The 12,110-nt window shown below is 35.1% G+C and overlaps 1 protein-coding gene and 2 non-coding genes across 3 annotated transcripts; 1 reads left to right on the forward strand and 2 right to left on the reverse strand.

Annotated features, from left to right (window-relative positions):
• Positions 1-4,746: 4,746 nt before the first annotated feature.
• Positions 4,747-4,853, reverse strand: LOC143554558 (U6 spliceosomal RNA). The gene has a single exon (XR_013139043.1). It is a non-coding gene; the product is annotated as a U6 spliceosomal RNA (small nuclear RNA).
• A 1,254-nt stretch (positions 4,854-6,107) lies between these two features.
• Positions 6,108-6,210, reverse strand: LOC143554557 (U6 spliceosomal RNA). The gene has a single exon (XR_013139042.1). It is a non-coding gene; the product is annotated as a U6 spliceosomal RNA (small nuclear RNA).
• A 1,862-nt stretch (positions 6,211-8,072) lies between these two features.
• Positions 8,073-10,704, forward strand: LOC143554552 (protein GAMETE EXPRESSED 1-like). The gene is made up of 5 exons (XM_077044278.1): positions 8,073-8,543; positions 8,624-9,211; positions 9,930-10,056; positions 10,144-10,330; positions 10,417-10,704. The coding sequence occupies exons 1-5, from the start codon at positions 8,074-8,076 to the stop codon at positions 10,563-10,565; spliced, it is 1,521 nt and encodes a 506-aa protein (XP_076900393.1). The 5' UTR covers position 8,073; the 3' UTR covers positions 10,566-10,704.
• The last annotated feature ends 1,406 nt before the right edge of the window (positions 10,705-12,110 follow it).

Genomic DNA, 12,110 nt, shown 5'->3' on the forward strand with positions numbered 1-12,110 from the left:
ACGCTTTATATCACATGTGTTGAAAATGTAATATTTCAATGAAACTGAAAAAGTTAACAAGATTATGAGAGACATGTGACATCTACAAGTGAATTAGTAGAGTTAACTCGTTGATGGATGTTATAAATGATGTTATAGCCCGACTATGTGGGTGTAATATGTTATGATCGAAACCGTTTTGTATGATCTATTACCTATTAGGTATGTGAAACTAAGATCTAGATAGCAATGAGCATGGGCGAACCTACAAACGTTCACCCCCCCCCCCCCTTTCGAAATTTTAGGAGAGAACATATATTAAACCAGTGAACAGTACCTATATATTTTATGATGTGAACTAAGATCTAGATAGCGATGAGCATGGGCGAACCTACAAACGTTCACCCCCCCCCCTTCGAAATTTTAGGAGAGAACATATATTAAACCAGTGAACAGTACCTATATATTTTATGATGTGAACCCCATTACAAAATGAGAACTGTCTTGGTGGAAAGGAAGTATTCTTTCAAACTAGAAGTATTTAGTTTGATTCGTATGTCGACTTGTTTTTTTTTAATGTCAACTAGATTTAAAAACCAAAGAAACGAGCATAAGAGAGACCAGACGGATGCCCTTCACTCCATCCAATTTAAGGATAACAATGGGTCGGGTTTGGGACAAATTTAGACATTCCCAAACCCGTTCATGGTTAATAAAGCTCATTCCAAACCAATCGGTATTTTTCGCCCCATCGGACGTTAGGCATGTCAGCGGATTTCGTCTATAACCAACCGTGAACTAGTCGGGTATCTATAGGGTTTTGACAATTTTTAACTAGTCAATTACTTCGGGTAAGTAATTATTAATCAATTACAGAAAATAATTACCACAAAATGTTGCCAAATGTTAGAATATTTTGAGAACTCCTATGAGTCGTAATAACTTTGGAATTACTCAAAAAAATACATATGTGTTTATTTTTAAGAATAATTTAGAAGAGCTTCTATACACTTTTATGAGTATTTTCGTCAAGAAAAAAAACGCTAAGAAAAGTTTTTTTAATCAACAAAAATTACTGTTATCGCATGTTACATATATTACATGCATTTACGTTACGCACCTATGACAAACTATAAATGCTCGTTACACATGTTTCAATGGTCGACTTGTGTAAAAACAACTTTAAATTTCTAATAAATCTAACGTACGTATAATACTTATGATTTTTTTTTAATGTTTTTACATGTTTTTTTTATGTGACTCTCAAATTCCTCATGACTCATAGTGGTTCTAAAAAGAACATGATCTGTATAACTAATTAATTACAACAAATTATTGTTATAACAACTTTTGACGAGTAAGTAATGCACCAAATTCATACATACTTTAAATTCTAAATAAAATACAAAAAATAAAAAGTCCACCAACAAATAAAAAATAATTTTTAAGGTATATTTTAGGCCGGGTTACTCGAATATATGATCAGGTAAACAACGTTATGTTATCCGGAATCAAATCGAGTAATCTAACATATAGTAAATCTTATACACATCCTGAACCTACAAAAAGTTTAAAAAATAATCTCAGTCCGTCTGATATCCTAACGGCTACCGTCCCAAATGTTCCAAGTTTTGGGTTTTCCCATTGGGATTGGCTTTCATTGTGTAAGGCCCCGAACCCGGTGACCCTACTTTAGCGTCGGATTTACTCATAAACACAGTTCTTCAAATCAGAGTTTATTAAAACTTTTCGCGGAATATAAAACATCAATCATTTGTTACAAAACATTAAATCTTTTCTTTGATACCATAACACAAAACTTTATATTTAAAACATCTTTACTTCTTTCTTCAGATGCCAGCCGTTCAATCCATGCCGTGTGTCATCCTCATGCTAACTCTATAATCAGCTCACCTGCGTGCATACTAAAAGTCAGCTACGCTGAGTGAGTTCTAGTTAATCGAACGCCATACAATACATACACATACATACATATCTGTAGATATATATCCATACTTCACTAGTTACCCTTCTGTTCTACATACATACTTGCTACCATACATACATACATATCTACAATCACTAACCTCAGTCTACCGAGAGTACGTTCATAGTTCACCGTCTATACCTGTACTCAAGGTCGTGAACACGTACAAGGTTCGCAGTCCTTACCTATGTTCACCATTTATGGTACGTACAAGGATCGCGGTCCTTCCCTATACCATAGTACATCCACAACACGTACAAGGTTCACAGTCCTTCCCTATGTTGCAACCTAATTCATAGCACGTACGAGGTTCGCAGTCCTCCCCTATGCTACAAAATCAGCACGTATAAGGTTCACAGTCCTTTCCTATGCTGAAATACATCCACAACACGTACAAGGTTCGCAGTCCTTCCCTATGTTGCAACCTAATTCATAGCACGTACGAGGTTCGCAGTCCTCCCCTATGCTACAAAATCAGCACGTATAAGGTTCACAGTCCTTTCCTATGCTGAAATACATCCACAACACGTACAAGGTTCGCAGTCCTTCCCTATGTTGCAACCTAATTCATAGCACGTACGAGGTTCGCAGTCCTCCCCTATGCTACAAATACAGCACGTATAAGGTTCACAGTCATTTCCTATGCTGACGCCTATCTACATTACGTATAAGGTTCGCAGTCCTTATCTACGTTTACATATATCATCTACTTCACGTATAAGGCTCGCAGCCCTTAACTACGCCATCACCAGCCGAGTCTATGTCCGACAGAAGCTAGAGGGATTTGCCATCCTAACTTAATATGTCGAACGTAGAACTCACACGCCATTCGTGTACCTATATACACATACTTACATTATAACATAAGAACACTCTAGGCATTCTTTACCTCATTCATTTAACAACCATACCCCTTGTCGTTACGTGCAATATCCGAAGATCGTTCACGCCCCCACAAGTATTCATTTGAAATATTCATACATCTTCGATACATAATATTCGTACCTTTATTTTTAACCTGACAGTACGCGCAATATCCGAAGATCGTTCGCGTACCGACAAACATACATTCATATCTATCACACATATCACATATGACATACACTTATCACTTAGGATAAATGTATTAACAACACATCGAGTATGCACACAGCCCCGAAAACATAACAAGGAATGGGGCTAGAAACTCACCTGAACACGGTTACGTTCACCGTTAATCGTAATCCCTTTCTTCAGCTGTGCACGGCTGACTGTATAACAAGTACACGTATCAAACAACTATCACTACTCATATCATCTTTCCAGTCTTAACTACTACCCACAACGAACGGGGGTCCGGGGGCAGCGCCCCTGGCAGCGGGGTCTAGGGGCGGCAGCCCCTAGCAGGGTCTAAGGGGCAGAGCCCCTGGCTGGGGTCGAGCTGCCAGGTCAGCTTGGAAAAATTTTATTTACATTAACTGTCTTAACACATTTTCCATTAGGTTTTCAATTTATTTTCTAAGCGAACTTAACTTTAGGCGAAGTTAAACCTTAGGCGAACTTAGCTTTAGGCGAAGTTAAACCTTAGGCGAACTTAGCTTTAGGCGAAGTTAAACCATAGGCGAACTTAGCTTTAGGCGAAGTTAAACCTTAGGCGAACTTAGCTTTAGGCGAAGTTAAACCTTAGGCGAACTTAGCTTTAGGCGAAGTTCATCAGGCGAACTTAGCTTGCAGGCGAAGTTCATCAGGCGAACTTAGCTTGCAGGCGAAGTTGTCGTCTGCAGGTTCTGTTCGCTCTTAAATCCTTCGTTCCTTAACCAAATAACTCGATTTAGCTACCCATGGAATCGTCTGACCAGCGCCTACAAACCCCAACTATCAAATCGACCTAACATCGATGTTTAGAGGGTGCGATTTAGGCATATAGGTTACGGGTCCTTTTTATCAATCGATTAACCCATCAAATCATAACCATTTTCAGTAAGTTTAGCTTTGTTGGATTCGTTTTTACCATACAAACTCAGATCTACCATTTCTCAAATCAAACCGAACCCATACGAACGATTTCTAACCATAAACGTACCTTGAACGAGTCGAACTTACGAACACGAGCTGGTCTTGTTGCTTTGGTTCGTCACGACGATCTAGCACCAACTAACGTTTACTCTCTCTCGGATCCTGCTCGTTTATGGTGTGTGTGTTTTGAATGTGTAGAGATTAGAATGGAAAGAGATGAGGTTTAGGGTTTTATGGTGGTTTAGGGGATATTTATATCCCTTAAAGCCCATGGACCTAAGGCCCATTCTCATTTAACCCATCTCAATTAATCTAACACTAGCCCGACTCATACCAACTCCTACTCTATTATTTATTTCCCGAACCCGAGTCAACTTTCCCTCTATTATTAAGTAATATAATTAATATCATTTTGGAAATTTCGGGATGTTACACATTGTCATCCCAACCCCATTGCCAGTGCTATCGGACAGTGATGGTGGAACCCTACTCGATGGCAATGCCCGCATTTTGTCCTCCCTCCCTTTTGATAAAGTTGGTCTGCTAATCTCTATCCTATGCTTACCAAGCACTCGACGTAATGCCATATCCTAATTTTATATACTTTGGTCATAGTAATAATTATTTAACAAAAAATAGCTTTAAGTATTGGTGCCTACTAAGTGCTTGACGTAATGCCAATAAAACCAATTTGGTCAGTAAAGCTCATGTCTATAATATAGATTTTAGTTCGTTTTATGCCCCTAAAATTGTTGAGCCACTCTTGCCCGACTCGAATCCTTTGAAGAAAATTTGTATGTCCGGTCCTATGAAATTGAAGGATTCATCCTCAACCCCGTGCTAATCTTCTCTGTATCGTTATTGCAATTTTATCAAATGTCCCCTAAGAGACAATCATCACTCCTCACCTGCGTCTTATATACCAAACCCAAAACCTATTCTGGTCTAGTGGGACGAGCTACACTATTCTAACCTAACTAATCATAGTGAATCTATAGTATATTCTTTTTATCTGGTCTTATATGGATGATATGTTTGTTTTTCTTATCATAACGATTTTGCAACAACTACCAGTGATATATATATGTAGGTTGATTTTATGTATTATTTTGAAGTGATTTTTAATTTAAAAATATTCTTTTGTAAAAACCATACATTTAACTTTTTTATGAGATTCTTATGAATAAAATGGTTTATTACTAGCTTAATTTAACTAATAAACTATTCTTCTAGTTCTATGATCACAACCAAGTGCAGTAAAGACTAAAGAGGTCAATCAACCACGATCATCAAGTTGGGTTATCGGCTTTGAGTTTTAGCTCCAAAGGTTAGGGATTATAAATTTTGTTTATAGGGCATGTAACTACCCTAATTTATGGTATTGTGATTTTGTAATTTTCATAAAACTGAGACATATTGATTTTAAAAATATATTATTTTTGTATAAATTATGCATCTAGTGTCAATTATTATGACAACACAAAATTTATACCAAAAGTCTATATTCATTTTGCAATGTGTAATAACTAGGATCCTAAGCTAAAATCTATAATTAGTGTGATGTGTCAAAATCTATCCAACTTGCTATATGATTAAATTGGACTAAAATGTCAAAGATTTTTTCAATTGGGCTAAAAACATGTGTATGAGTTTGATATTTGCAGCATTATATTTGAAAGCTTATGCACTTAGCATTTGGTAATTACACCCAGCCATTAAAATTGATTAAAGTCAGTACTGGAGATAAGATAATATGCATAACGAGTAATATACAAGTCCATATCTTAAGCAAGCAAAATTACCGACAATGAAAGTGACAGGCTTGCAAAATAAGGTGATCACCAACACATTATCCAATTTTCTGCAGTCACAAAACCATTAAAACTATTAAGGTTCCAGAGGTCTAAAATTTTCAAAAAAAATCCATAACTTTTCTTTTTTCAATAAATCTAAACATACCTGAGTAGTCTAAACATTATCCAGTTTTCTTCACAAATACAATCCGAATCGACATTCCAGAGTGTAATTTTTCATAAACGTTATCAAGTTTCAGATGAGGGACATGCTTATAACACAAATCAAGTCCAAAATTTTGACAGTACAAGCGTGTATATGTAACTGATCTCCGAAAAAAAAGGGATTTTAAAAAAATTTGAACCATTTCTCGATTTGTGCGTGTCATCCTTGCGCAGGGGCCATGCTAATCTTCTCTGTATCGTTCCAATTTTATCAGATGTCCCCGAAGGGACAGTTACAGCTTGTGCCCCTTGTATTATGAACCAAACCAAAAATTGGTTTCTGGTCGATGTGGGACGAGATATACAATCTTGACACAACTAAATGGTACTTATATTCCAAAGTTAAATCTTACCATCCGAACTAAATAGTATGTGCATTATTGTAATCCAGGTGATTTTCAATTTTATAATATAATCTTAAGAAAAAACGATAGATTAACTTTTTATGCATGTTTTTCATATATTAAATTGTTTTATTATAAGCCTTAAATTTTTAATTAGTTAACTGTTTTACTATGATCCCAAGTCTATGTTACTATGTATCAGAATTTCATATTCTAATTGTGCTATATAGTTTCCTGCCATAACCTCCTGAAGGCCACATGTCTAGCACAAGCAGCGATTTACATGATTAGTGGGGTAATGGTGGTGTCCCGTGAGATTTCTGGTAACATGTTCTCGTTGTTACAAAAAGAACAGTGCATGTTAACTTAACTCGTACTACCCTTGCTTATGTTTTCCCCAATATGTCCTCCATGTTCTTCATCAGTCCTAATTACTACACACACGTGAGCCAACTCGCACATGACATATACTTTATTTCATAACACCGTCTAGTTAAGGCTGGAGGTGATATTGTACTTTGGGTGACACATATTGGTCATTCTTTCTACCTTTGTCATCATCCCTCTATGCGATTTAAATTACTCGTTGTGCGTCCCGTTGATCTGACAAACCGGACCTAAAACTCTTAGAAAACTAAAAGTGAAGGCTGGACCAACATATAGGGTGGGTTGGTCTTTATCTTTTAGGTTTGATTCATTCTCGAGTTGGGCCAAGACCGAATGTGAATTTCTTAGGCTAAGATGTTCCATATTTCAGTTTTTACATGGGCCGAACCAAACCGGAATTCGCCCAAAAATTAAGACCAAAGGCTGGACCGAACCGAATATATAAGAAACTTAAACCTAACATATAAGGGAATCTACGGGATGTCACCGTGTTTGCACTCAAAACATAAGAACCTCACTTTTCAGTTAAACTCGTTATCTTTTCATTTAGTTTAGGCCCGTTAAACATTTAAATCTCATTTTGCGATTAAACCCATTTACTCAACTAATCCCATTAGGTGTCCAAAATTACGTTATTGTTGGTGAAGAAATTTGGGACAAAATCAACTGTCCACAAATTAAACCCATATCAAAATATTTAGCAAAGCCCACTGGTGCAACAATAATAAAAATAAGTATAAATGGTTTGTCCAATTTTCTTGTAAATCATTCGAACTGTTAACTTTTTATGGGAAATCCAAGAGATAGGCCATTTAATTAATAATAGTATGTTAATTATTATCAAGACTTTCTAACTGTAAAACTGTCTTGTTGGATCACTCAGATCACATATGTTTCTGCACAGAATTTGCTGTATTATATTCAGTTTCTTTTTTTCTCAAAAGTATATTTGGAATAATCTTACATGGAAATTAAACACATGTTTTAGGATAGTATATTTACAAAATCAAAAAACGTATTTGATATATATGGTACATGTAATCTAAAAATATAATGCACAATTATATAATCTGGTAGTAACCATCTATAAAGATTATATGATCATCACCTTTACATATCAAGATATTTTATGCTCCTTTATCTCCGTTTTCTTCACGCAAAAGCTTCAAAGGTTTTTAATGGTGGACCCTTTAAATATTATATATTCATCATCTTCCAGTCGTTGTATTTGTATACCCTTTTGTCTCTTCTTTTGACTATTTGTTAATAATTTACAATTTAACAATCTTCCCCTGCAAGTTTTGCACCATCAGCTTCTTTGTAATTATAAACTGTACTCTGATCACTTGATTGAAATTCCTTAATGAGGCATCATAAGTGTTTTTTTGTCGGTATTCTATGGGGTCTCGTGTTGCTTTCGTGCAGCGTGGACTCGTTTAGTTGGAGGTTATTCTCGAGTGGAAAATCGTCTGAATTGCTCGAAACTTCTAATGATATTGTTGCTGAATTCTCCATGGAGTCATCAAACAGCAACAAGGGAATGATGTTGGTTGAAAAGGCGAAGAGAAAGGCCGCTATATCAAATTCTTGTTGGCAAAACGCGTATCAAAATTTGTTTGCGGGATGCTCAGAGATTCTAGCAGCTGAAGAACAACGGTCTAGGCTGGCATGGCATCTTAGTGATTGCTTTCAGAAGGACACTGGGAGGCCTCAGTTTCCGTATTGTGACGTGAAGTATCCGATGGTGAATTGTCTCAAGAAGTTGGATGAAGATGCTCATAGGGTTTATCTCGAGTTTTATCTTGAGACCAATGGCATATGTCATCAGTTACAGTAAGTATTTAAAAAAATTATGAAATTTTATAATATAATATATTTGTTTATTTAAGTTTGAATTATAATTTGGCTTGTAGGAGTGATGCATTTAAGAGACAAACGGAAAGATTGGTGAATGAACTCAAAAAATCAGCCGAATATGCGGAGGACAAGTTAGATAACATAGAAGAACAAACAGAACGCGTGTTGCATACTTCAGATGATATTCATACCTCTTTATCTTCTATCGATGTCCAAACTCAACAACTGACTCAAACATCAAAGAATGTTGATGAAAGTGTTAATACTGTGTTAGCGCGTTCACAGTCGGTTTATGAGCAATCCGTGAAGATAGCAGACACTCAAACGGAGCTGCAAATTGGACAGATGAATATGAATGTGAGGCTAGATGAAGGGATAACAATGCTCAATGAGTCTGCAAATAAGTTGGGTGAAGAAATGAGTAAATTAAGGAATGAAGTGGTTGAGATTGAGAAAGAAGTCGGTAAAGTTGGAGACGCGATGTTTATGAAGATGGATGCTTTACAAAGTAAAGCTGATGATATTGAAAACATAACAGAAACTTCTTTAGACCGACAAAAGGAACTTGTTGAAAGCCAGAGAGCCTTTCTTGAGGTTCTCCGGGATGTCACAACTTTTCAATCCCAAGCACTCGAAGAAAGCAGGTAACGTATACGTATAGATCTATCCATGTATGTAATAAAGGGGTGTGCACAAAAACCCAAAAAACCGAACCGAAACGAAAAAACCAAACCAAATTAGAAACCGGCGGTTTCGTTTTGAACTTTAGAAAAAACCAAAGTAATGGTTTTGGTTCGGTTTTGTATTTAGTTAAGAACCGAAATAACCGAACCGAAATTACCAAAAAAATCAAAATAACCATAATATCTTAACGGTAACCATTAAAACAAAATTTGCCAAATGCCAATGAATATTTGTTTAGTTTTAACATACGGTTAGTAACAAATATATATGGTTTCCACATATGGTTAATAACTAATAATACTGGTACTTTATTTTTATTTTGATTTTAGATGTATCTTGTATTAGTTATTAATATTTAAAGTCCAAATATTCAATATTTTATTAATCATTAGTTTAAAGAAAAAAAATATCATGCCCATTTCAATATCTTGGGTCAAGTTTTTTTTTTTTGCCCAAAAAGTTTTGGCTCAATTAGAAAAACCAAAAAACCCGCAAAAAACCGAACCGAACCAAAAAACCAGAAATCGAAAACCGAAACCGAACGGTTTTAAATAATCATAAAACCGAAAGTTTGGTTTTTGGTTCGGTTTTAATAAAAAAATTGCACCGAACCGCACCACGCACACCCTTCATATGTATGCATATTTATCATTTATACTGATATGTGTTTGAGTGCAGGGGAACTCTGCAGCAGTTGATTATACTAGGTCAAAGTCAACAACAGGAACTCATAGAAAGACAAGAACAACTTAAACAAGCTCATGATCATCTAATTGAGAATTCCAAAACAATATTGGCTGCTCAGGTTCGCCTTATTTCGTTTTTATGATTTTCTTATATTTAAATAGTCGTGTGTTTTATTATTCTAAACATCTTTCATCATGTTGGATAGGAAAGTTTTGAGTCAAAGCAAGCTAGCATGTTTGTTGCTATTGAGAAGCTTTTCAATCTGCACAATGAGATCTTTCTTGAATCGCGAGTTGTTAAAGCTCTCCTTGTATATTGTATGTTAATCTTCATTATCTACATGTTTACAAGCACAAAGCAAACCTACAGTATGAGACCCAGGCTGAATATAGGTAAGTAGACACTCTTTTTTTTCTCCAGTTTTTATGTTATTTTGTTTAATTTTTATCTTACATTAAGCAATTTGTTTTTTATGCAGGTTTATGTGTGACATTCCTGATTGAATTTACGGTGCTTCGATATGGAAACGACATTGAACAACAATCATTGATCATCAGCATTGTGCGTTTAACATTTGTGATTCTTGCATCATGTCAACTTTTGTATGCCATCTTCACTTACAGGTAAACATAAAACTGATCGATTCCATTTTTTTCAAATTACATATTTTTTATACAAATTTTGCATTATACTTATTGCATTTTGAACTTATGCAGGGACTATGAGACATTGAACCACCAGATGCTACAATCACTAATTGATAAAGTTAATGGAATGCAAGGAAACAAACAGTTGCTATATGGTAATGATGATGAAGATGATGATATTGACTGGAATTCATGGGTTGACTCAGATCTACCTGAAGATGAACCGGAAGATCTTGACTATACTCAGGTACTTGATAATGTTTATGAAAATTTACACTCTGGAATGTCGTTTATGAAAATTTTAACTCGGGTAAGTTCATATTTTTTGAATATTGAAAAGCTTTGGATTTTCTGAAAATTTTAGACTCTGGAACGTTAATGGTTTTGCAAACCTTATTTTTGCAAGCTTATCACTTTCACCGTCTGTAATTTTGATTGCTAAGTTAAGATATGAACTTGCTTATTATTACTTATGCATGTTATCTTGTTTCTAGTGACTTTAATAAATCAGTGGCGAAGCTTGGACGGAAACGCGGGGGAAATCTATAACTACCAAAATGCTAAGTGCATAAGCTTTCAAATACAGTGATGCATTCATTGTGCTTTGAGTTCTTATGTTCAAATGCAGATTTTTCTATACCAAAACATACTTTTGACTAATTTGTGCAGTCCTTTTATGTTTGTAAAAAACTGACCATAAATGGTGGTTGTATTTGCTGGAAAATAGTGATTACATTTGAACATTGTATATTAAGTTCACTTACATTACATGTATTTGTGAAAAATTATTTTTGAATAGGGTGAAATATGTTCGTCATTGTTGTGGCTCGTGTTGGTTTGCAGGGAATACTGATAAATGGGCGGTTTCCAGGACTAGCTTATGCATTCATTCTAAGTTTTTTTGTTTTTAAATAGGTGTTTTGATTAGTTGCTTAATATGAATATGCTGGATTATGTTTAAGATTAAAATTTAAGTTTGTTTTGTCAGTTGCATTAGAAATAATATTCATTCACAATCCAGCAAATACAAACATGTATTCACAGAACTTTTACTAATATGCCGCATCCATTTCCATGTATTGATGCTCTGGTGTGGTCAAAACTGAGGTAGAGTATGGTTTCATTATTTTGTTGTTTTTAAGTCGACCCATCCTAACCCGAACCAAAAGATCATTTGACGCAAGAGCATCTCCTAGTTTAAATTATGATTTTATTATCTTTTAATATTTTGTGTTTATCTTGTTTTCAAGTTTATTTCATTTTATTTTTCGGTGTTTTTGGTTGAATATTAAATTGAAGAACATTGTTCTTGGAACCTACGGTTCAGTTTATCGGTCTTTGATTAACTAAAGTGTCATGAGTCATTTGATTGCTTCCGTTCCTCCATCATTTTTAAGACATACATGCTTTGACCCGAACCCATTCTATTAAAATTTATTAAAGTTAGAAGTTTAAAATAATAAGACAAAATAGATAGTAGTTAAGATTGTAAATAGAAGAAAGAGAACGAAATAACACAGAAATA

The sequence above is a fragment of the Bidens hawaiensis genome, unplaced genomic scaffold, assembly GCF_021521415.1.
Source record: "Bidens hawaiensis isolate Kalapana, Puna unplaced genomic scaffold, B.hawaiensis_p1.1 tig00017759_1, whole genome shotgun sequence".
Classification (NCBI taxonomy): Eukaryota; Viridiplantae; Streptophyta; class Magnoliopsida; order Asterales; family Asteraceae; genus Bidens; species Bidens hawaiensis.